This window comes from Lagopus leucura, unplaced genomic scaffold, assembly GCF_019238085.1.
Source record: "Lagopus leucura isolate 7727_CA_CO unplaced genomic scaffold, USGS_WTPT01 Super-Scaffold_100002, whole genome shotgun sequence".
Taxonomy (NCBI): Eukaryota; Metazoa; Chordata; class Aves; order Galliformes; family Phasianidae; genus Lagopus; species Lagopus leucura.
This window is the reverse complement of record NW_024962263.1, coordinates 60,518,044-60,541,633: the sequence shown is the minus strand read 5'-3', so window position 1 is coordinate 60,541,633 and position 23,590 is coordinate 60,518,044. Positions and strand designations below refer to the sequence as shown.

General features: G+C 38.5%; 1 protein-coding gene across 5 annotated transcripts in view; it reads left to right on the top strand.

Annotated features, from left to right (window-relative positions):
- STAU2 (staufen double-stranded RNA binding protein 2) overlaps positions 1-23,590 on the top strand; it is a 168,371-nt gene that overhangs the window by 26,444 nt on the left and 118,337 nt on the right. For all 5 annotated transcript variants that reach the window (XM_042869928.1, XM_042869931.1, XM_042869929.1 and 2 more), the window contains exon 5: positions 1,189-1,324. In XM_042869928.1, the coding sequence (XP_042725862.1) occupies positions 1,189-1,324 (136 nt within the window). The remainder of the gene's footprint in view (positions 1-1,188; positions 1,325-23,590) is intronic.

The following is a 23,590-nucleotide window of genomic DNA, read 5'->3' as shown; positions in this document are numbered from 1 at the left end:
AAGTCTTCTACAGTGAGGCACTGGCACAGGTTGCCCAGAGATGTAGTTGGTGCCCCATCCCTGGAGACATTGAAGATCAGGCTGAATCAGGCCCAGGACAACCTGATCTAGCTGTGCATGTCCCTGTTCATTGCAGAGGAGTTGGAGTAGATGACATTTACGGGGCCCTTGCAACTCAGGATTTTGTGATTCTATGATCTTCTTGTCAAAATGATATTTTTCCGTTTTTAGTATATAGCTGGATTCATAGCATCCTTGCTTTGGAATATATTTCTTTGGAATATATCAAAATTGTAGCTGATGTAGTTTCTGAATAAGTACTGCATAAAAACTTTCATCATTTGATACATTTTAACTATTTAAAAGCTAGATTCAGTTGTAATTGTAAAAATATTTTGAGAAAATAATAACTCCTTTTTATTGTAATGTATGTTTAGTTCCTTCAAGGTTTTGTTACAACCGGGAAGTGAGGAATATGGTAGATTATTGTATTCTTGAAAAAAATGTATTCAGATGAGGCTATAGTGTAGCTTCTTGTTTGGCGTGGATGCAACTGGGCAAGTGGTGGTGGTTTTCTGTTTTTGTGTTCTGTCACCAGTAGGTGGCTGCAGAGGCACTCCTGTCCAGTAGTTCCAGTTCCAGTTTGTTAGATGATTCCTGTTAGATTGTTTGTAGTTCTAGTCTGAGCCTTTGAAGACTTATAAAGAAAATACTTTTTTTCCAACTTCTGTCATAACATTACTAAAGGACTACCAAAATGTATATTACTGCCTGTTTGTTTCAGTGCCTCTTTACTTGATCTGTGATTTTATTTAATGGTATTCAGTGGGAAGAAACATTGCTCTTTTATTTTTATAATTTCAGATTGTATTTTATTATAAGCACTTTGCAAAGATTAATTACCAGCTTGATTATTATACTGATTTTCTCTTTCACTTATGAAGATCAGTCTACTGAAACTGCATAAAGTCTTCAATATTCTCTCCATTGCCTTTGATTTAATTGGCATCTATATTCCCATCTTGTAGAGGTGGTGAAATGTCATTGTAGCTATTTACATTTTAATTTAAGAGCAACAAATAGCTTCTGAGTTTATTACAGCTCTCTTGCTGCTCATCTCCATCCTGGGTGTGTGTTTTGCAGCATTCATGGTTTAAGTACCTTACGTGTACTCTTTTCTTTCCTCAGGCAGTATAACTCCAACAGTGGAGCTGAATGGTTTGGCTATGAAGAGAGGAGAGCCTGCCATCTACAGGCCATTAGATCCAAAGCCAATCCCCAATTATAGAGCAAATTATAATTTTCGGGGCATGTACAATCAGAGGTTTGTACTTTTTCCATTATTTGATCTTTTTTCTCAGTTCTTTTTTAACGTGCGTTAAATCTTTATAAACTTCATAGAATATTTCAGAGTAAAATAAAAGTAAGATTTTACTCAGGAGAGTCTGTGCAGCCTCATTTAGAAGCGCACAACCTCCTTTTTAAAGAAGACAGGCACCCAAAGCTTGAATGAAAGAAAGGTATGTAAAAAAATTGTTTCTATTTTTTTTTAATGTGCAAATTGGAGTTATGGTCTCCAGCTGTGGCAATAAGGATGCAGGGCATTAACCTCAGAGAGGGTTTTTTTTAATTATTATTGATATTTCCTATTGTGTTGTTGAGATCCTTAGCACTAGAAGTGAAACAGTCTTTTCTTAGAAATTGGTTATAAAATTAGGAGGGCTGCATTTTGAATGTTAGCTTGAAAACACTTCTAAGTTTCCCAATTTTTACCATTCTGCATTGTCAGCTATCTCAATTCCTTAATCTTCAGTATTCAGTGAGTAAAAATCCTTTATTTCACAGTTTAGAAGCCTATATTTGGAAATCTCCACTGATCCTGTAATGACAGTAGTAACTTGGAGTAATCTTTGAGAAGACAGTATTCCAAATTTTGCTTTTAAACTAACAAATTTGTGAAGGGTAAAATAAGATTGAAAACTAAATGTGAGGGGCAGTTTTGTTAAATGGCCATCAAAATATCATCTTGAAAATGTCGTACATTTTTGAAATATCTTCATCTTTGGTATTTGCATGATTATAGTAGGGATCGAAAAACTGTTCTACTTCAGTCTGAATAAAATATAATTTGTATTAGGTATGACAATTTGAGACAAACTTCAGGTAATATGTGTATTTTTTGCAACCCTGAGGGCTATTTCTCTGAGATTTCATCCCATTCTTCCTATTCTTTCTTTCCCAGAGGAACTGTGTTTGATCAGCTCTTTCGGGATTGAACTAAAACTCCAAAAGTAATATGAACAGTTAGACTTTCCAACAGAATGTTTTTGCAGTGAAATATGTTACCTTTCTGCTAAGGGGTTTACTTAGTGGATTCTGTAACAATTTTATGCACCTCATAATTATCAAGAAGAATATGACTATGAATGCCAGAAAAGTGGTTTTGCTCAAATTATTCTTGTTTGAAGCTGAATTTATAGCAGTGTTTAAAAATTAGGCAGTTTGAAATGAAAATGCAAGATGAAACAAACCAACTGGAAGAAAACTGTTTCATTATTCTACAGAGCAGAATGTCTGGTTATTGTGTTACTTGTGTGCTATTTCTTGTTGCTGCTGACTCATATATGGAATGGTTTAAGTAGCTGGATATGGGGCCTGAAATGAGCTTTGTTGGTATCCAGAAATCCTACATTTATTTTAATTGCTTCTGCAATGACATTATTTTGACTATTAGAAAAAAAGGCTACAGTAGAAAAAGTGCAAGTTAGTAAGAAGCATAAAACAGGAGATTCTAGAATCTCAACTTAGTTACTGAAATATATTTATGGAAGCAGAACCCCAATTTAGCAGGTACTAACTTTAAAGACTTGTTTTTCTTTGCATGGGAAATGAGTAGTATGTCTACTGCAGTCTTGAAGTTTACTTACTTCTTGAACTTTGTTCCAATGTTAGTGTACAGATGGTACATTAACGTCACTTTTAAAATGTATTTGATTTTTTGATCATAAAACAAATAGATGAGGTGAGACAGAGGCCAGAATCTCCACTTATCTGCTCTACTTAGCTGAGTGCAGTAGGCTGTGCAGGATGGTTAATAGTATGGTGGATGTAAATTAATAAGTAACTAAAAGTAAATAAGTAGTAAATAACTATACCTGCCTGTCTGCATGTGTGCACACACCTCCTGTGCATACACTTGCACATGCAGTAATACCAGAGGAAGGAAGAATAGTGCCATATAATAATGTCTAGGGACTTGTCCTATGTCAGAAATAATTGTTTATCATCTTGTTTTGCATCAGAACATGCTAGTTCATTATATCATTATCATGCTCCCATAAGAAAAGCACTTAGACTCTGTAAGGCATCATTTGAATGCTGTTTATTAGAGCTGACATTAGAAGAGAATAGCATAGATAATCTTATGCCCTTTAGATGCCATAGCATCAAAACCTAAGATTTGAAATATAGCGTAGGTAGCATGCTGCACTCTGTATTTTTCATTTTCATCAGTTTCTGACTCTAGATTGAGGAAATAGCTGTGTTATTAAAACAGACAGTAAGTATGCAGAAAAGTTGGAAGACTTTTTTTTTTTTTAATATTGTAACTAAATTCCCTTTTCTCATCTCCGTTTTAAAAAATGTGCTTTTCAAGTAGGTGAAGATCCAGATTAAGACTTGGAGATTGTTTGGGAGGAATTTGATTCTGGCAAGATGAATGACTTGAGGGGGAAAGAGTAAAGAACTGAGTTCATCTCAGGACATATCTTTAGAGCAGTTATACCTAGTGTTTCAATTGGCACAAAAGATCCTTTTCAGGAACTTGTGAAAGTGTGGTCTAAGAGCTGCTATTTGCATGCAAAGCTGAGAGCTGGCTTCCATGTCAACCTAAAATGATTTGTGCTGAGGTGACCTTGATTCCTCCTCCTCTTCCCTTGCAACCAGTCTGTGTTGCCTTTCAGTTTTCCTCGCTCCAGCACTGGGAGATGAGCTGCTCAGAAACTAATCATTTTTGGAGGAAAGGAGGGTGCTGAGAAGAGGAATGGATGAGTTACTGCTTGACTAACAATCTGACCTCAGACACCTTCTCACCTGGTCACAAGGCCTTGTGCTGTCACCAGAGGGGCCAGGAATGAGTTTGCAAGCTAAGGCTCAATTAAATTTGTGAAGGACTGTGCTTGCTAATGCTAGGGCATATGGATATAGGCAGTGGGTGTATAAAGCACAAACAATATTGAAAGAGGTTTACACATAGAATGCAATGTTGCAATTGTAAGGTACACAGCCATTGGCATAAAATGATGTTAAATATGAAAGTGAATTGTATGGAAGAAAGAAAAATAAACAAATGAGAGAGGAGAAAAAAAAGGAAAACAGAAACCCTTTCCAGTAGCCAGCTGGTAAGGGAAAAGTGGTGAGACCTTCTATATGAACATCCTCCTCTGAGCACTGTTTCTCATGCAGCTTGTGCTCCCCATATTCCCATAGTTCTGTGGTTTTCAGGAGTACCTGCTCACACTTCCTGTTGGTTGTCCCTGTTTGTAATGCTGGTGGTGTTGCACCAGGGCAGGTGCTGAATGCCAGCTGCTTACTGAGCTTTGTGTGTGCATGGTACCAGGCTCAGTAATGTATACCAAGAGTTACTGCCAAGGAGAGAGGACAGAGGAGAGAAGAGCTTGAAGGTACCAGCCTGACTTTTTATTCAAAGGTGGTGCATGTGGTTTGGCACTGGGGTGGCAGCACTGGATGGTTGTCATTATATTGCATCTTGACATGAGCTGATAGTCTGTGTAGTGCTGTGCTGAATCACGTCAATGCATCAGCTTTGGTCTCCAGTACACTAAGTATCTGTAGACTGCAGTTCATACTAGATTGAGATAAGTAGGGATAAGACTTTTAAAGCTTTTTCATCTCACTCATAGCATGGAGTCTTCTCCAGATTATTCCAGTAGAGTCTGTGCACTAGCTTTGTTGCTAGGAAACTCGATTGTCTCTGATAAGGTGAGCTTTAAAAAAGACTCTCAGCCCTGAATCCAGGGCCATGTTAGACAACGTTTTTTAGTTAACAAAAGGCTCAATTCTACTGAATTAAAATGAAAAGAAAAAAAAAAAGATTTTATATCACTCAAAAGTAACCAGGTGAATGCTACCTTTTTTAAGTCTCTCAGTTCTGAGCAGTTTTGCAGTAAAGGCATGTAAGAACCTTTTGGGTCAAACAATGCGCACTACAAAAAAGCTAATAATTCTGAGCACTGCATTTGGTATGGTTTGTTTTTCAATCTAAGAACTTTACAAACCAACTCTAGGGAAGTAAGTGCTAGTGCTTTCATGGACTGTGAGCTAACTCATTTTGGTTATGTGAATTTGTGAATTTGTCCACACACCATTTGGCACCATTTGGGAGAATGGGCAGGCTGCTCAGGAAAGGATGAATTTTGAAACAGTAGGTCATGTTTGAAAAGTATTGGCAGAACTGAGGATGAAATGTGCATACTATCCATATCAGTGGCCAGCTCTAGAAACTCCCTTGCACCCCTCAGTAGGCAGTTGGTTTAAACTATGTATAAGTTAAAAAAGAAAATTAAAAAATGCATTCAAATTAAAGCAATTAATATATATGTATATATAAATAATTAATAAAGATATGAGTTCAGACCAACCACAGGGTCATCCAGCTTGCCTTGTTGTACTGATTGCTTGCTGTAGGATATTTTGTCTTCAATTAGAACTGAAAACAGTCCCTGAAGTATTTTCAACTGTAGAATGTCCATAAATGACAGAAAAAAGTGATATCCTACAGACTTACCCAAACTAAGTGTCTTCAGCCAAGAAATAAAACCACCAGAAACTGAACACCAGCTTTTGATGTTTCAGTATGGAAAGCAGTGTCACAGAGATCACACAACTCAACCCTTGTTGTCTGGGAGAATTCAGAAGTTATTTGCTTATTGTATAAAATTCTCTAAAATGCGTCTCACCACAATCTAAAGAGCTTGAAAAACCTTGACTTTTTTTTTTTTGTTTTAAAGCTTTCAAAATTAAAAACACTTGTGAAGTATAGGAACAAAGGAAAAAACAATGACAAGCTAAAGGATGGAATATAATAATAATTAGAGCAGTTTCTTGTTTGGTTTTAGGGAATTTGTATGGCATGTTAGTTCTGTAAAGCACATGTCACGCAAGATGGTAATGTCCTTGGGATAAACAGCAGCTTCTGTGCACTGTGACAGTTTCTTCTGCACTGAGCCTTTATGTTCATTTTGTTCAGGGTTGCTTCTTCCTGCCTGCATATTGTATACTACAGACTAAGAAGACTGTTACCTTTCTCTTCAGTGCATGAGGGAAGAGTACAAAGACCGTTCCTTCTTGTTTTTTTTCTTCAGAGCTCATTCTGAGCACATTTCTTTGTTGTCAGCAAGTACTTCTTTACAACATCAAACTTGAGAAGTGAGGATGAAGCACAGTCTTGCCTGTTCTGGAGCCAGCCAAGCTGCCTGGCCTTAAGGCACCAGGCATCTCCCTAAGTGTACATGCATATCCTTCCTCCTTCCTCCTAGGCTGAGGGCTGAGCTGTTGTGTAGGTCTTAGGTTTTCTTAGGCTTAATTGCTCCTGAAAATATGTGTATCAGCCCTGTGAATCAGTGTCCTAAATACTAAATAAGTGATTTTAAAAAGTGGCATAGTAAAAAGAAGTTTGAGGGACCAGTCTTTGGTTGATTCCGTCTGTGGACTTAATGTTCTCCAAATTCAGTTTGACTGAAAAGAAAATAGTGTGATTGTTGGATAAATAACTAAAATTGTCAGGTTGGATAAATAAAAGATTGTATGATGAAAGAATGGATTAAAAATGAAAAGATTCTTTTTCTTCTGTGAATGCTGAGTTAAAGATTAAATATATGCATCAGAGGGAACAGATTAGAAGCTACTGTTACTTGACTTTGAGTCTGCTTAGGAATGCAATCTAAACCCTCACTCAGCTTTGTGTGTTTCACAAAAGTTACTTAGTGCTACGGAGAAAAAGAAAAATCTACCCAGAAGAACAGCTGTGGATAACGTAAGCCAAATTTTTGAGTAGGCTGCACTGCAGGATATGATACAAAATCTGTTGAGACTGTCTCCAGAAGTACACCTGCAATTATACAGCCCAGATACCTAATCTACAGAAATAGGATGAAGCCTGAAACTGTGCAGGCCTTTAGAAGTCCTTTTGTGCCACCTGAGTATACTGAGGAGATGTTTGTTCACAGAGAGCCTCATCCGTCTGAGGTTTCAGTCTAATATTGACCAGATCTGCCAGAAGCGAGGAAAAGATAAAGCTCCGTGGAATTATGTCTTTTCATTAATCCAGGTGTGTAATGAGCCTGTTATCTTTTGCTGAAATTCAGTTATTTCAGCTGAAAGTTATTCAGCTTTTTGCAACAAAAGTGGATTTAATACACAGATGTGTACAAAGCAGATGTTTTCACAAACATATGTAGTGCAGCTCCTACGCAACCCTGAGTTACCCAAACATAGCGCCATTTGAGGCATTGTAAGGTCTCTGAGATGCCTGTGTCAGACCAGCAGATTTGGCAGAAATCTTAGAGGAGACCATCGTAGGTTGGCAGATGAAGGCCAGGTATACTGGGGCTTTTCAAATCACCCTGCATATCTATGCTTAGTCAAGAAATTGAACACCTAAAACCAAGGTTCACTCAGTGTGCGATTTTAGATAATCCACCAGGACTCCAGCTATTCATGGGAAGCTTCTGGTTTCCATAGAGGAGTGATGTGTCACGTCCTGCAGATATCTTTTGTGCACGACTGCATCCCACATGGTAGGGTGTGTTCATGTTCAGGCAGCCAGAGGCTAATGCAAGGCTGGGACTCAGATCCAAGCTCAGATACCTCAGTAGTGGTACCAGCCTGTCCACTGTAAGGCTGTTGTCTGTTACAACCAGTGGAAAGCCTGGTCAATGCAGTCATCAGTCTGGAGTGCTATTTGCTGTGCCATAAGCTGCCTACATTTTATATAGGTCTCTCCAGGGCTCCATTGTAATCCAACTTAGTTTTCTACACATTATTAAATATATAAATTTTGGTGTCTGAATCTAGCACTGAATCCTACTCTAAGAAGTAATGCTAAGAATGTTGATGTGTAATAATTTTATGAATGCTGTAGTGGGAGTCATCAGACTATGACAGTGGAAGGATTGTAAAAAGATAAAAATCTCTCCTCAGAGAGAAAAAGTTCCAGAAGAACAGACTCTTCAGAAGTATATGAAAGAATGAAATCTTTTCTAGTATCTGCGTAATAACAGCTCTAATGAGAGGCAAGCAGGCACATAAACTTTCTACTGAAATTATTTTGATTTAACTAAGTCATGTTTTGCTACAGAAAGCTGTTAGGCTTTGTGCTCTGATTCCCAGGGTGAACAAAACCCTTGCTCATGGAGCAGGTTGGGCAGCACTGGGGATTTTACCTGGTTACAATGATTGGTTTTTGGTTTAATCTATAAGGCACAACATCTCTCCCCTAAAATGACCAGAAGGAGCCACTTTGTCTTGCTTTTCCACTAACTGTTGAAAAGTTTTGTCCTTAAAATTTGTGTTTTATGAATTAAGGAGTGTAATGATAAAGATATTTACTGAGTGACTTTTAGAAAACTCTCTTCTGCATTCCTTACCCCCTTTTCCCCAGTGTTTTGGACAAGTGAACAAAAACACTTTGGGAAGAAATTTGAAAAACTTTGTGAGAGTAGAAATAAAAAGTTTGGCTGAAATAGATCTCCCTTAACATAGTGTAATTTTATTCTGAACAACAGATATGGATGGATTTCAGAGAGTTCAAGAAAAGAAACAGTAGTCCTAACAGCAATGAAAGTGATAGTTCAGATCAGCAATTTAATTGTTCAGCTGGAAACATTTGATTTAGACCATTAGATGGCAGCATGAATTTGTGTTTTCATACAAGAATTTCACAGCAGAAGCACTGTAAAAAGTTGCCTTCTATAGAAAAGCTTTTCCTTACTTTAACATGTCATAATTCCAGTATCAAACTATCATTAAAGTAGGTTTACTGCACTGTTTTATCATTTTCTTCAAGCTCTCTTTTCCTATAATGATGGTTATAGTGCAACAACTTTAATGTTATTTTCACTTTTATGTGTGAATTTAGTGCACATAAAAGGTACCAATTTGTTAGCAGTGAAAATTGAAGCATTGGGTGTATCTACAAAAAGACAACAAGAATGAATTCTGCGTAGGTTTGAATTTCTCAAGCTTAACCTAAAAACATTTCCTTAAGGTTAAGGCTGCAGATTGGTCACCAAGCCCACACTCTGTTCAGTGTAATGATGCTCTGATGGTGTGGACATCGATTGTCTTGAAAGGGACTGAGATTGTCAGCTGATTATTAACTTTTGTACACTGCCAGCTAGGACAGGATACAGAGCAAAATCTTGTACATCAGTGTTATTACCCTGCTGGTACATCAATGTAACGGTGTAATAATCCACTCCCAGACTTATAAAAGAATTCTTTGTGTTCATCTTCTGCATGCTACATTTCACTTCCCCGGCCTGTTTGTTCCCAGTCATTGCATGCCTCCCACACAGACATATTGTTGTAAGGCAAGCGTTGAGTACAGCTGTGCTAGGGTTTTTCTTTGCTAGTATTTGTTTCTAGGAAAGGAAAAGGGAGAAAGTCAGTCCATTTCCTGTTGGTTTAAAACAGCAGAAACATCTGTTTGTCTTAAGATAGTTTTCCCAAAAGAAAGTGGCAAGGGAGCTTGCAGGTGATGAGCTTTGCCATTGCCAGTAGCTATCAGTTTAGACAATAGTGATTAGTATGGTCTGTTAAAAAAAATTAAAAAAATTCCTAAATCTGTCAGAAAATGACAGAGGATATTTATTCCTGCAATAAAAATTCTGACAGCTCACGTTTAATTTCTATAGTGTTTTAAATCATAAAAAAAATGCATAGAGTATCTGGGAGCAGAAAACCCAGATCCTGCAGTGGAATCTACGGGCTCCATTAAGCTCTTCATGAAAGCTGTTTTTCTGTAGTCGCCTCATCCTGTTAGGATGAAGTTTCACAGTGCTCACAAAATGGTGTTAGGTGATGTGCCTTGACACAGGGAATGGATTCGTTCTGACATATTCATGCTATTGCTGCCATCCACTATGTTAATGGGTGCATTTAACCTATCAGGAATCAATAAAATATATATTCTTAAGTGTATTTGCAATCTTACATTGACAGCTGTTAAAAATAGTGTTATGTAGCTTAAAATTGAGCTCACAGGATATAGAGAAAACTCTGTGGATAGTTTTCCCAGTGCAGTGTCTCTGCAGTAGAGCATTTAGCTGCTTCATACTTCTTCATGCCTAAAACGTGAAACGTAAGGAATAACATTTTGCACCATTGTATTCTTCTGAACTGTCTTCACTCAAGAGTGGGTAGTTTTGTCAGTGACCTTTTGACCCTATTTATAGGGGAACTTCTGAGCCCTAATACTCTTTCTTCTCTCTCTCTCTCTCTTTTTTTTTTTTTTTTTCTTCTAACTTTGATTTCAGGATATTGTGAGCTCCCTCAACCACTTGCATTCTTGCCCTATCTACCTGCTCTTTCCTTTTGTGGTCCTTGGCTCACATAGTGATTATTTCTCCTCAAGCTTCCATCCATGAACAGAGTTTGGGTAGATTTTTTCTTTGGACTTTCAGACTTCCTCCAATCTTGGCTTTGGAGGAGGTACAGATCCATCGAGTGTCAACTGGGATTTTTCTTGTTCTCACTTAGGCTGAAAAGCATAAGGATGAAATAGAGATCTTCTTTCCTCATCTTTACTTAATGGATGTCTTTCGCACTGTTCTTCCATTTGAGGGACTTCTTTTAAATCTGATTCAAAAATCTTCAGAGCCAGCATCTTTCCCCAAGACCCAAAGAATTTCTTCCCATCTATTGGCCTTGCAGTTTGCTGAGTGTCCCCCAGTCCTTTCCCTATATCTGATTGTTTAAGGCTGCTTTACTATCAGGATACCAACAGAAGACTAGCATTGTTGGTGTGTATGAAAGCAAATACTGCTTCAGAAAGCTCTCCCAGGAGTAAGAATGTTTAGACTGTATTTCTTTCTTTTCTCAGTTAGAAACTTTTTTCCTGTAGTTCTGCTGAACTGTAGATCTGTAAGACATTATCAACAGAAGCAAGTCCAGATGCCCTCCTTTCTTGTTTTGGCCTTTCTGCTATGTCCAGAACATGAACCCTGATCATCAAATATATTCTCTTTTCTTTGCCTGCTATTCTTGTAATGCCACGGATCAACTGCTGTTAGAGCTGAAATGATGGTTTGAGAGAATGTAATAATTTTACTGAAGAAAGCAAGCGGAAGAAAGTTAGTGACTAATTTTTACCAGATAACTCAATAAGATCTGACTAGAATTGTAATGGAAACAGCATTTCTTCTAGGCCAAGGTCTTTGTGCCTTTTGAACTGGAAGTTTTGCCACAGACTGAGAAAGTATAAAATGTTCTTTAAAAAGATGTCTGAAGATTGTTTTTATAACAAAATTCCTTTACAAATGAGTCTAGAACAGAAATTCTCACCAACCAACACTATAACGTAGTTCCTCTTTGTATCTTTTCTAAAGCAGTAATTTTGGTGGCTGCTTCTTTTCTGTGAAAGAAAGTACAGTTAACATCTTTTCAGAATGATTATTCCCAGGATCTTCTGAAGATCTGCTTTTCTCTCCAGGACCTTTTTAAAGAAGAATGCCAGTTTAAGTTGGTTATTGTCAGAGAAAGGTCAGCTGAACTCACAGCATCATGTGTTGGCACCAAGAGTTGTTGGAATGAGTTATTTCACTGAAATGGAGCATCATCTCCAGTTGTGATCAAAAGGGAAATCATCTCCAGAAAAACAAATAAACAAAAAACTCCAACTAAACAACAACAGCTTTTCTTAGCTTTGAGTCCTTTTTTCATGACAAAAGAAGCGAAAATGGAGTCTGACCATCTTACTGACTTAGATGGAAGTCTGGCATTCATGACAGTGAAACAGAAGTGACAGTTCTTAAGATGGGCAGTAGCAGCTGGACCGTATTTCTACTCAATAGAAGTAATTCTCTATACTAGCTTTGTTTATTAAATCAAAAGTCAGAACAGCTATTTTGGATTCACATCTGATCAATTATCTTTGGTATCCCTATCCTCAAAATCTTTTTCATAGTCCCTGCTTTCTAAAATGCAATTCCATACCAGCTTATAAGCATTTCCTGCTTTTCCTGCTTTTTAACAATTCTAGGATCCTACTTTTTAGTATATTGAGCTAACGCCATCCAACTTTTATTTCTGTATTAATATTCTGCATTGAATTGTATTCAGTGGACCAGCTGAAGCAACTCACTGTGTGCGTCAGTGACTACTGGTACTGGACCCTCATTGCAATAATTTATCATTTTATTAGCTATGAGTATATATTTCCTCATTGGTCATTGGTGTAAATCCATTACATCAACTAAAATTTGAAAAATGGAAGCATTGGAAGAGAAGTATTATGCGTGCTTTTGATGAATGTGTGCTCCCTAGGAAATACTGCACTTTTTATGACTTTGTGTAAGAAAGAACTGAAGTACTGAAAGAATTCAGCACTCTTCTTTTTGCTCTTACCATTTTGCCCCTTACTGTCTTCACTGTAATTGATCAGCAGACCCCTCCCTTCGCTTCCCAAGGCTTCCCTTTCCTCCCCAAGTCTTCCCTTGTAAGGTCATCCTTGTTGTTTTCAACCTGTTAATGGGATTAGTGCATAGCAACAGAAGATATGCGCTGCTCCCCATTGGCCAAGCTCTCTCCATGTTTCATTTCTTTCCAAGTCTGATGGTAAAGGTGGTCAGATTTCTGGACAGAAGCTGCTGCTGGCCGTGATAGTGCATTTTTAGAGGATGATGACTGGTGAGCTACGAGAACATGCGCTCTTTGTTAACTATGCTCAGCTGCTTAGAGGAAGCTTGCTAAGCCATAATTAAGTGTGATTTTTCAATTTGTTCTTAGTGTCAGTCCTTTAATTGCCAACCTTAAAATGATAGGTTAAATTTTGACTCAGCAGAATGCAATTTCGTGTCTGTATGTTTACATTCCTCCATGTGGGAACAGAATGTACCTCGATATGCACTAGTTATTTCAATTTAACTTAAATTGGACGGGGAGAATAGCTTTTTAAGCTTTCTTGGGCCTTCTTCCTCTGTGCACAATGTTAATTAACTTCTGTGAAGACCTAGCCCATAAATGATTTTATGTTTATACACATCATATTACCAGTATGTTAGATGAATGATGTACATTATTTTCTCATTTGCTAAGTCCATAGGCTGGCAAGTGACATGATTTTTTTTTTTTTTAATGAGAATTTCTTATGGAGAAGGAAAATAATATTGTAGTCAGATATGCAACACTATTTATGTTCTTTTACTGTAATGGGTATTTGGACAGCATTCTCAGTAACCACTCTGCGTGCTTGTAAAGATTAGTGAGTAATACAGTTCATGGGAAATTTTATGAGCTAAAGTAGATAAGAGTTTGAGATGTTTGTCTTCTGGATGTCTGTTCTAACCTCTAAGTATGCAGTGTACATCACAGCTTCACTATGTTTTCTCTTTTGTTCTTATTGTACTTGTTCTTATGTCACGGAAAAGAACATTTTCTTTTTACTTCTATTTATCTTTTTCTCCCCACCCAACCTCCATCCCCATTTCAACATTGACCACTTGACATTTCAGTGCCTTAAACTCTGGAGGCAATATTTCTGTTACGTTCTTATAGTGTTTATGCTATGTCTGCAGTTGAGAATAAGTTGATGTTGTGTTCACCATTTTCATGACTTAACTGCTTGGTTGATAGATAAAAGTGCTTCTCCAGAGGAACATAACATTTTGTTCTGTGCTCTCTTCTTGATTTTGATTGTTATTTTTCACTTTTATTTCCCACCCTGTGTCCCTTGTATAGTACTTCGGAAGATTCAGTTCAAGATCCTTTTCTTCTTATTTTCTCTTTTTCACCCATATCTCATAGAATCATAGAGTGGCCGGGTCCTGCACTTTGGCCACAACAACCCCATGCAGCGTTATAGGCTTGGGGGATGAGTGGCTGGATGAGTGTGAAGAGGAAAGGGACCTGGGGGTTGTTGGTTGATGCTCGGCTGAACATGAGCTGACAGTGTGCCAGGTGGCCAAGGGGCATTCTGGCCTGCATTAGAAATAGTGTGGCCAGCAGGAGCAGGGAGGTGATCATCCCCCTCTACTCAGCACTGGTGAGGCTGCACCTCGACTATTGTGTTCAGTTTTGGGCCCCTCACTACAAGAAAGACAAGAAACACAAGAAAGGCCCTGGAATGTGTCCAGAGATGGGCAACAAAACTGGGGAGGGGTCTGGAGCACAAACCTTATGAGGAGCGGCTGAGGGAGCTGGGATTGTTCACTCTGGAGAAGAGGAGGCTCAGGGGAGACCTCATTGCACTCTACAACTTCCTTAAGGCGGGTTTGGCCTCCTCTGCCAGGCAACAAACAGGACCCAAGGAAATGGCCTCAAGTTGTACCAGAAGAGGTTTAGGTTGGACATGAGGAAAAACCTTTTCTCTCAGAGAGTGGTCAGGCACTGGAATGGCTGCCCAGGGAGGTGGTGGAGTCACCGTCCCTGGCAGTGTTCAAGAGGCATCTGGATGAGGAGCTGTGAGATGTGGTTTAGTGCTTGTGTAGCAATGGTAATGGGAGGATGGTTGGATACATGATCTTGAAGGTCCTTAACAACCTTATGATTCTGAGTCTATGGCTTAGGTTGGAAGGGATCTTAAACATCATCAAGCTCCAACACCCCTGCCATGGGGACACTCTTCCATTAATTTTTTTTTTATTTTAAAAAGGTTACTCAGGCTGGCTTTGAGTCCCTTCTTCCACTTTTAAGAAGGGCCTTAGACTGAATCTCTCAGTAGAGAGAGAAATAAAAGCAGAATCAGAGATCTGAACTTTCTGTGCTGTGAACATCTGTCTGTAACTGGTGCTGCAAAGCCGGCTCAGCGTATTTCACAGAATCAGAACAAACATTTGTTGTAGTACCTGTTAGATTGATTTGTGACGATTAAAGTATTCTGTAGCTTTCTGTTGGCTTCTTCTAATTACTTTGGATACGGAACACTCGTCAGGGTACATATTCTTTATTGCAGAAGGTAAACATATTAGTAGCATGTGGAGAGAGTAAACATAGAATATTTATTTTCAGCCAAATATCTGTATTGAGCAACTTGGAATTCAAAGATACAATGATGTGGCAATATTGTTGTCTTATCATCACAAGTTCTCCTGGGAAGATTCTATGGTAGATAATATTACATGAAACTGAATCCCCTCCCCTTTTCTTTTTAACATACAATTGTTTGAAGAGATTTCATAGCGTGATAGTGAAATCGTGAGTCATTTTTTTTTTTTGTTATGCTAATCATGTTGTTTGAAAGAACTGAATAGTCTCTGACCCAATATAAAGAAAAAAAAGTGAATAACCATTAACTTCATTAAATATTTGCAGAGTCAGCATAAATTTTAAAACAAAGCTTAAATAAAGACAGGGAAGTAAAGCAGGTTAAAGCTCAATCTCATGTTACCGTATACTAAAGGTAGAGTATGTCTGACTAAAGCATTAACCTTGTATGTGTTAGTTCATTTTTTAGGAAGAGAGAAAACTAAACCTGATTTAGTGGGTTTCAGTGAAGCATTTTATAGCATTAGTTAGAATTAAAAAACTAAATTAGAATTAAAAAATTAATTATTATTAATTATTATAATAATAAATTAATTAGAATTAAAAAATTAAATTAGAATTCTGTTTTCATTAAAATGAAGGAGGTGGGACTTTGTATAAGGAATGCAAGGTGGCAATGGAGAAGAAAAGTGATCTGTAGTATTCAAAATCAAGCTTGGAGGAAGTTTAAGTGCTATTCCTCTTCCAGGTTTAGAAGCAATCTTTTAAATTATTTTTGTTAAAGGTGCACAGAAAGTAGGAAAGCAGTCATGGGATGCAGGTGTCATCACTACAAAGGAAGATCAAAATACACAGGAAGAATTGTGTGATTGTAACAACTGATGCATTAGAAATGGCATGAAACCAGGCTCTCCAATATAAAACATAAGAGTATAGACACTTGTAGTACAGATTCATTTATCATGTGAGAATTATTCAGATGGAAATCTCAAAACAAGATAGTCATCTGATATTAGTAACTATTTGCAAGATAAACTATGAACAACTGATTTGATTGAACCAGAGGAAAGACAAATGTGATTTTTAAGAATGTGTTGATCAAGGTATTTCTGGTAAAGATCTATAAATACTGCTGTTATACAGAGCTCTGTTGGTCTTTCGTAGGGTGTGTCATCCACCAATCTTAACCCTTAAGTTTGGGAGCAGGACCAAGAATAGGAAAGGGCTGTGAGGGGTTGTAAGGGCAGTGAGGAGCCTTTAATTAAGCAAAAGGATTCTAAAATACCTCAAGTTGTTCATTTGCAGAACAAAGGCTGTGACAGAATGGAATGCTTGCATTAGAAGTTAAACATAACAAAAAGGTACACGAGATATGTAGATTAAAGGATAGTGTCAGTGCAAAACAAAACATAACATTATAACCAGACTAAACATTAGAATATTTCTAAATATCATCCCAGCTTCTAGATCATCCTCCCAATAGAAGTACTGGAAGCAAGTATCTTACTTGTTTTCTGATAGACCTTGGTAGATGAAGAGGACCACATAGTACCTGCCACTCATGGCACTTGCCTGTTTAATTCAGGATTTGCTTACACTGATATTTTAGAAGTAGAGAAGGTTTGGGATTTCTCTTTCTTAAAGTGGCAAGTATCTGTGCTCTGTGATCTCATTATTTCTAAAAAAAAAAAAAAAAGTAAGAAGTGTTTTTGAGTCTCTTTCTGCTAATATGTTTCCAACTCGGTTATTCTTTACAATTTAGACATAGGTAATTAAAGATGCAATTCCTTAGGAGGGTTCCATAAATGGGTCAGAATTGGTTTCATAAACTGATAATAGCAAGTATTATATAGAGGAAATATATTGAATCAAGTATTATATAGAGAAAATATATTGAATCATCCAGAATTACATTGGTTTTATCATTTTTTAAAGATTCAGATCACAGTTTAAATCACCTTTTGAATGAAGGGTAATCTGGGAAGATTACAGTATTTTTATCTCAGCTGTGTGGCATGGCTGAGGGGATGTCAACATTAGAAAAAGTGCAAATGGTAAATAGACTTTAAATAAATCAGCTGAAGAGCATTTCTGAAATGAGAAATTTGTCTTTCAATCTAATAAGGGATGTATATAGCTAAAAGTGTAACATCATGCTTTGTCTTGCTTGTTAAAGATTGTTTTTGGAGGATGTGGAGGTGATCCAGGAGAGGACAGCCAGACTGATCCAGGGATAGTGGGCTGTAGTTCTTCAAAGGAGTACTTGGAAAAGTCTTTGTTTCCAGGTATTGGTAAGGACCTGTGGAAAGAACCAGAAGGTAGATCATGTGAAGACAAAAGTGGCTGTGCTGGATGTTTCCCTCTTCAAAACATAGTACTCACATCTGTAAGAAATCCATGTGGCTAATGGACTGCTTAGAAAAATGGGGCACAGCCAGGGAACAGCTGCACTAAGCAACTTGCTCCCCCAGAGAAATTTCAGCTGTTATGGAGAAGAAGTTGCTCACAGCGAATTCTGTTTCCTACTCCACTGCACAGCCTGTGTCTCTGTTTCTGCACTTGCGGAGCTCAGAGCATTTTTCTAGTAGAGCCATGTCTGCAGAACGGCCAGTTTGAACCGGAGTGGAAAAGGAGCTCAAGGGACAAGAACAGAGAACGATCCTTTCAGCATGAAGCTGGCATCTGAAGAATGACTTTCCTGTACCAGTTTGGATGTCATATTTTAGTAGGTTTCATATTGGCCATACCAGTGCTTGTTCCTTTTCACTTTCAATACAAAATGGAAATAGGATAACAATAATTTCTGTAACATTTCCATACAGGGGAGTAATTGGATTTAGTAATTGTTTATTACATCGGTGAAGAATACCTTGACCATCAGAATTTAGACAAAACTTCACTGAAGTTATTAGCTGGAGACAAAATCTAAATAAACTTCCTGGTTTCCTTATGCTTCAGCTTGCACTTGTTTTTTTAGCCCTTTCTAAGAGTATAGTAACAATGTTTATCAGAAACATTTATGCCATTGAGGAATACAGAAAAATGCAGTATGAACACACAGCGCATGCACTAATACTTTATTTGTCTTTGTGTGTGTGGATTTGATGGCCAAGAAGGAAGAGGCCCCAAGGGCTCCTTAGTATGCAATTAATATTTTGGCTAGAAAAGAAGCAGATTGTTTCAGTATGCTTACATGTTATGACATCATATTCCAGTAAAATTATAATGAACAGAATTTTTGTTTGTCTCTGTGGCAAACCAAAATGAGTTTTCTAATTGTCAACAGACCTTGGTGATTTATTTAATTATAGTGGCGCCCGCTCACACCAACTTAGTTAAGGTCTGTCAGCATTTCTGTTATGAACCCCTATTTTTGGGAGTTTATAACTAGTTGTAAATATTTGCTCGTTGCTGAAACTTGGCATTCAAGGTCACAACCATAGAGCAAATACCCTTTTTCGAATTGACTATTCCAAAGTGATACCAGGGGTATTAGCTAAAATGCAGATTTCTTGTTCTGTGAAACGTAGAGGCGATTAAGAGAACCTGCTTCCCAGACCTCGTATGCGAAGGATCTTCTTAGGGATCTCATGTCCAGAAATGACAGATGAAAATGAACTTGTTTTAATAGGTTATGTATCATCGCTTTTTAATGTATTATCCTTTGTCACGTTCAAATTGAGCATATCATTTCATATCTGTATTGCCTTCTGTTGTCTTCTGTTCTTGTAGTCTTGTCATTCGCATGTGCCTGACAGAGAGTTTTTGCTCTGTGGATTGTGTCAGTATCACCTGGGAATGTTTGTACATAAGAATTTTCTCCAGAGCACAATCTCGACCTGTGTGTAGTAGTAGGTATGCAGGGAAATGCATATTATTCAAACGTAGATAGTTCTAAAACCTAATGAGTGTGGTGTGTTGCTGTTTGACATCCTGACTGTTCCAGTTCTATGACTGAACAGACCTGCAGAGGGCTGAGGATTGTAGTGCTCAAGTGCTTGTCACAGAAGTACTGAGCTGGTATGTTACTGTGTGATAGTCAACAAATTCTCTGAGTGTCCAAGATTGGTTTTCAGGCCTTTTGTCAACTCAGGCATATGCTGGGAAGGTTTGTTAATGATCAGTGGTAGATACGACATCTTAACTTTGTGGTGTTGAATGGGCATGCCTTTCTAGGACCCAGAGTTATTCTGTGTTAAAACTCAGTTTAAACATTGCGTTCTGCTTTCAGGCATAATATTATGAGTACTTTAAAGGGTTTTGTTAATACAGATTTTATCCTTGCACTGAAAAGCTGAGGATGCTCTGTTTCTATTTCACACGTTCCATGTTGTAGAAAAGCCAATATCCTCACAGATTTAGGCCATCTTCTAAGGATTTCAGGTACTCCTTTGCACTTCCTCAGCAATGTTCACATTATCATTGCTCTTAACTCAGCTTGAGGCCATGCAGAGCAAGAGAACTTTAATCAAAACCATGTAAAACCTAATCATTCTACCGATGCCGGAGTGCTGCATGAGGCTCTAGAGCCACAGGCTGAATATCATTTTCCATATTATCACATAAATAACTCCCTAAACACCCTTTAAAAGAAAAGGTGAGAAGGGGGTGAGGGAAAAAGTGAGGGCCTACTGTGGGATATGAATCTGTAAAATGGACTTAGGTTTGTAGACTTTCCTCCATTGCTTGTAATGGAGAGAAAGGTAAGTTTAATAGCTCAACAGGCAGGAACTTCTGATTGATACAGATGTGGAATTTCCCCAGATCTTTTTTTCTGCATAAAGACAATTGTATAGTAATAAGGTGGGATGTGCTATCTACATACCTGCTGGCTTTACGTATCCTCTGGTATGCTGCAGCCAACAGAGGCAGCAGTTTGCAGAGCAGTTTCCACCTTTTTGTTCTGGATTATCAGGGTGCTTCTTGTGGGAGGACTGCTGGAAACTCTGTAAGGAACTTGAGAGTGCCTCTTGCTGCAGGGAGAGGATAGCTAGAGGATGCTGCTGCTCCTAATAAGTTCTGTCAGTCACATCTAATCAAAACGTGCATTGAGCTTTTTTTCCAGCTAGCTCCTGACTAGAGAAAGCCTTTCATTGGATATGAGGGAGAAGCCCATAAAAGCACCACTCTCACAGGCAGCCAGCTGAAGGAGCATCTTGTACAGTGCCTCACACAGAAGGGGGCCAGAAGCTCTGCTGAGGACAGCGTGTGTGTGCTCAGTGGTGGTAGTGGCATGCCATGCTGCACGGTTCCTAGCTCCAGCAGGAGCTGTCCCTGATGTATGGAGACTTGAGTCAGATCTCACCCTGGAGGGAAGACGGAGCTCTCCTGATCTCCAGCTGCAGGAGTGCTGGAAGCTGCCATTACCATGTAATGAAAATGCAGGAAGATGTCAGCAAGCTGTGCTGGCATCACTAGAAGTGATGAATGAGGGACTGGTTTGATCTTCTCTGAGACCCTGCAGGTATAAGAGCCTGATTCTCAAAGGAGGGGCAAGGAGAGTCAGTGCTTACTGATCTAGAAGATGGAAAGTCATATGATGATGAAGGCTGGAAGTCTGCAACTTTTGGCATCAAGAGGAAGGCTTCTGCTCCACTGTCAGCTCTGCAACTACCGGTTCAGTGCCACAACAACAAAAAAGGTTCCTGGAGCTCTCAAGCACCCAGCCGAGCTTGAGCCCTGCAGCAACACCAGAAGAACGTAGCATTTTATCACTGGGCAGAATTTGGCTGCAAGAGACAGGGCTCCTCATGTGTGAAGCTGACCTCTGTTCAAGATCTGCTGCTTCCCAGGGGCTTGGAAATTGGGGAGTGACTGCCAAGGGTTGTCTGTTCCTTAGTGTACTACCTGCTGCTGATCTCCACTGTGGGCACCAAAGATATTGCCAAGTGACATGTGGAGCATAACAGCCATGACTACATGACAACAGAGACTGGATTTTTACAATTGTTGTGCGCTCTTTGAGAATCACTGTTTGGAAGAGACGAGACCAGGGGATATTGCCTTTGCTAGGACAAGCATTAGGCTAAGCAATCTAGTGAATTCAGGGGAGAGAGAGAGAATGGAATTGATCTACATTCAGGTACAGAATTGATGGACCACGTTAGTAAGCAAAGGCAATGTTGAAAAGACAGATCCTGAAACAAACAAAACAATGCTAGTGGAGGCCCATCTCAAGTGTGTGCACACAAATAAGGACAGTGTGATTTTTTACATCCTTTCTGTGAAATCAACACTGCTGGATTCCCATCTGAAATGCAAGCATACTAACACACTTAGCACGGGGAACGAATGAGAGGAAAGGGAGGACTTCATGCAGGTGCAAAGCTATAACCTCACTGGAATCACAGACGTATGCTGGGTTAGTTCACAAATCAGGAGTGCTATAATTGGTGCATACAGATTCTTTAGGAAGGACAAGCTGGTATGGCAAGGAGAAAGTATTGCGCTTTTTGCAATAGAGTGGTAAGAATACATGGATTTCTGCCAGGGGATGAGTGATGGGTCACCTGATAGTTCATGGGTGAGGATTAGAGGGTAGACCAGTACAAGTAATGTTGTGATGGGTGACTCCTACAGATAGCATGATGAGGATGAAATAGATGATGCCTTTTTCAAGAACTGGAAGAAGCCTCATTATCCTAGGCCCTGATCGTCATGGAGGACTTTAACTATCCCAGTAACTGTTGGAGGTGAAACACTGCAGGGTGCGAACAGTCCAGGAGGTTTCTGGAGTGCATCCGTGGTGAATTCCTCATGATGTATGAGGTAAAAATTAAAAGAGCCACGTTTGTTTAGTTTGGAGAAGAGGAAGCTGAGTAGGGATAGGGAGTTTACTGTGGACTTCATTTAATGTGATGTATTTTTAAAGAAAACAAAGTCAAAGTCTTCTCAGCAATGCACAACAAAACGTTGAGAAGCAATGGACATGTGTTGCAGCAGGAGAAATTACAGTTACATATATGAGAAAAAAACCCTTCCAGAATGGGTGGTCAAATACTGGAGCAGACTGTCTGGAGATGTTCTGGAATGTGCATCTTTGAAGATACCAAAATACCCTGGACAGTGCCTGAAAAAGATGGTATAACTTCAGAGTTCGACCCTGCTTTTGTCACTGCACTGGACCAGATAACCTCTAGGATCTTTTCCAAGTCAAGTCATTCTATAATTTTATGAAATTTTTACACAAGAAAATGCATTTCTAGGCCTTAATAATTCCCTATAACCGTGTTAAACTGTAAACAGGAAAGCAAAGTAAGTGCCCACTTTCTGCATTCATAAAGGCAACTTAGCTCAGCCCTCCAAGGTCCTATAGCTGGAGGCTTATTGGAGCCAGTATTATGGTTTTCCTCTTTCCGTATAAACATGTTTTTAGAACTTGACACAAAGTTCAGGGACAATAAGAATGGGCTGCTTATTCACAGTTGTTTGAACTTGAAATGTGCTGCTAACAGAAGAAAATGTATTTTGCTTTATAATTGAAACAAATCAGTTACACGTATTAATGAAAAGTCAGTCTTCATATGAAAGGTCATCACACACAAAAAAAGGAAAGCATGTTTTAATAAGGAGCTTTTAAGAGGAAGAAGTACTTTGCTGCATTTTTGAGTGGTTCTAGTATTGTTGCAGTGGATCGAGCTTTTGTCCAAGCTTTCAGAATTTGGGGCTTTTGTATATTATTATAAAGTAGATGCAAGTTATATGTCATAAAGGAGAAAACATTCCTCGTATGTGTATGTTTTTCCAAGGAAAAAATCTCTGGTGTGTTAGAAGAAACACTAAGGAAAGTTCCTCAAGCAGACCAGACTATCGAATATGAAACTAATTTCCTTACCTGCATAAAATATAATTAAAGGATTTTTTTTTTCAGAATTTTCTGTTAAAAGATTATTATTTTAGCATTAATTACATAAAACTATCTGTTGTAGATAACTTTTTTGTGGTGTTTTTGGGGAATGCATTTTCTCTGTAGAACACGCTGATGTAGACAAGCTCTTAGGTTTGTTGTCATGCTCCTTTGGCAGAACCTTCCAAAACCAAGAATGGCTTTCTGACTCTTCATTCCCTGCTAGCAAGGGACAGGTGTCAGAGTAGGGAGCATGAGTTGGGTTAGCTATTTCTGTTACTGAAAATAGAGATGTTGGAGTTGATGTGAATAAGGGTACTGCTTTCTCTGAGGTATAACTGTGTTAGTTCATAGGAAAACTTTTCAGTTTTTTGCTTTATCTTTCAGTGCCTTTCAAACATATTCAAAACAACAAACTCTGCCATTATGCTTGGAATTTTTTTCTGGTGCAAAAAGGGAAACCAATGGGTGGTGATTTATGCTTTTCTTTCAGCACCTGCAAAAAAGTTTGGCTACCTTGGT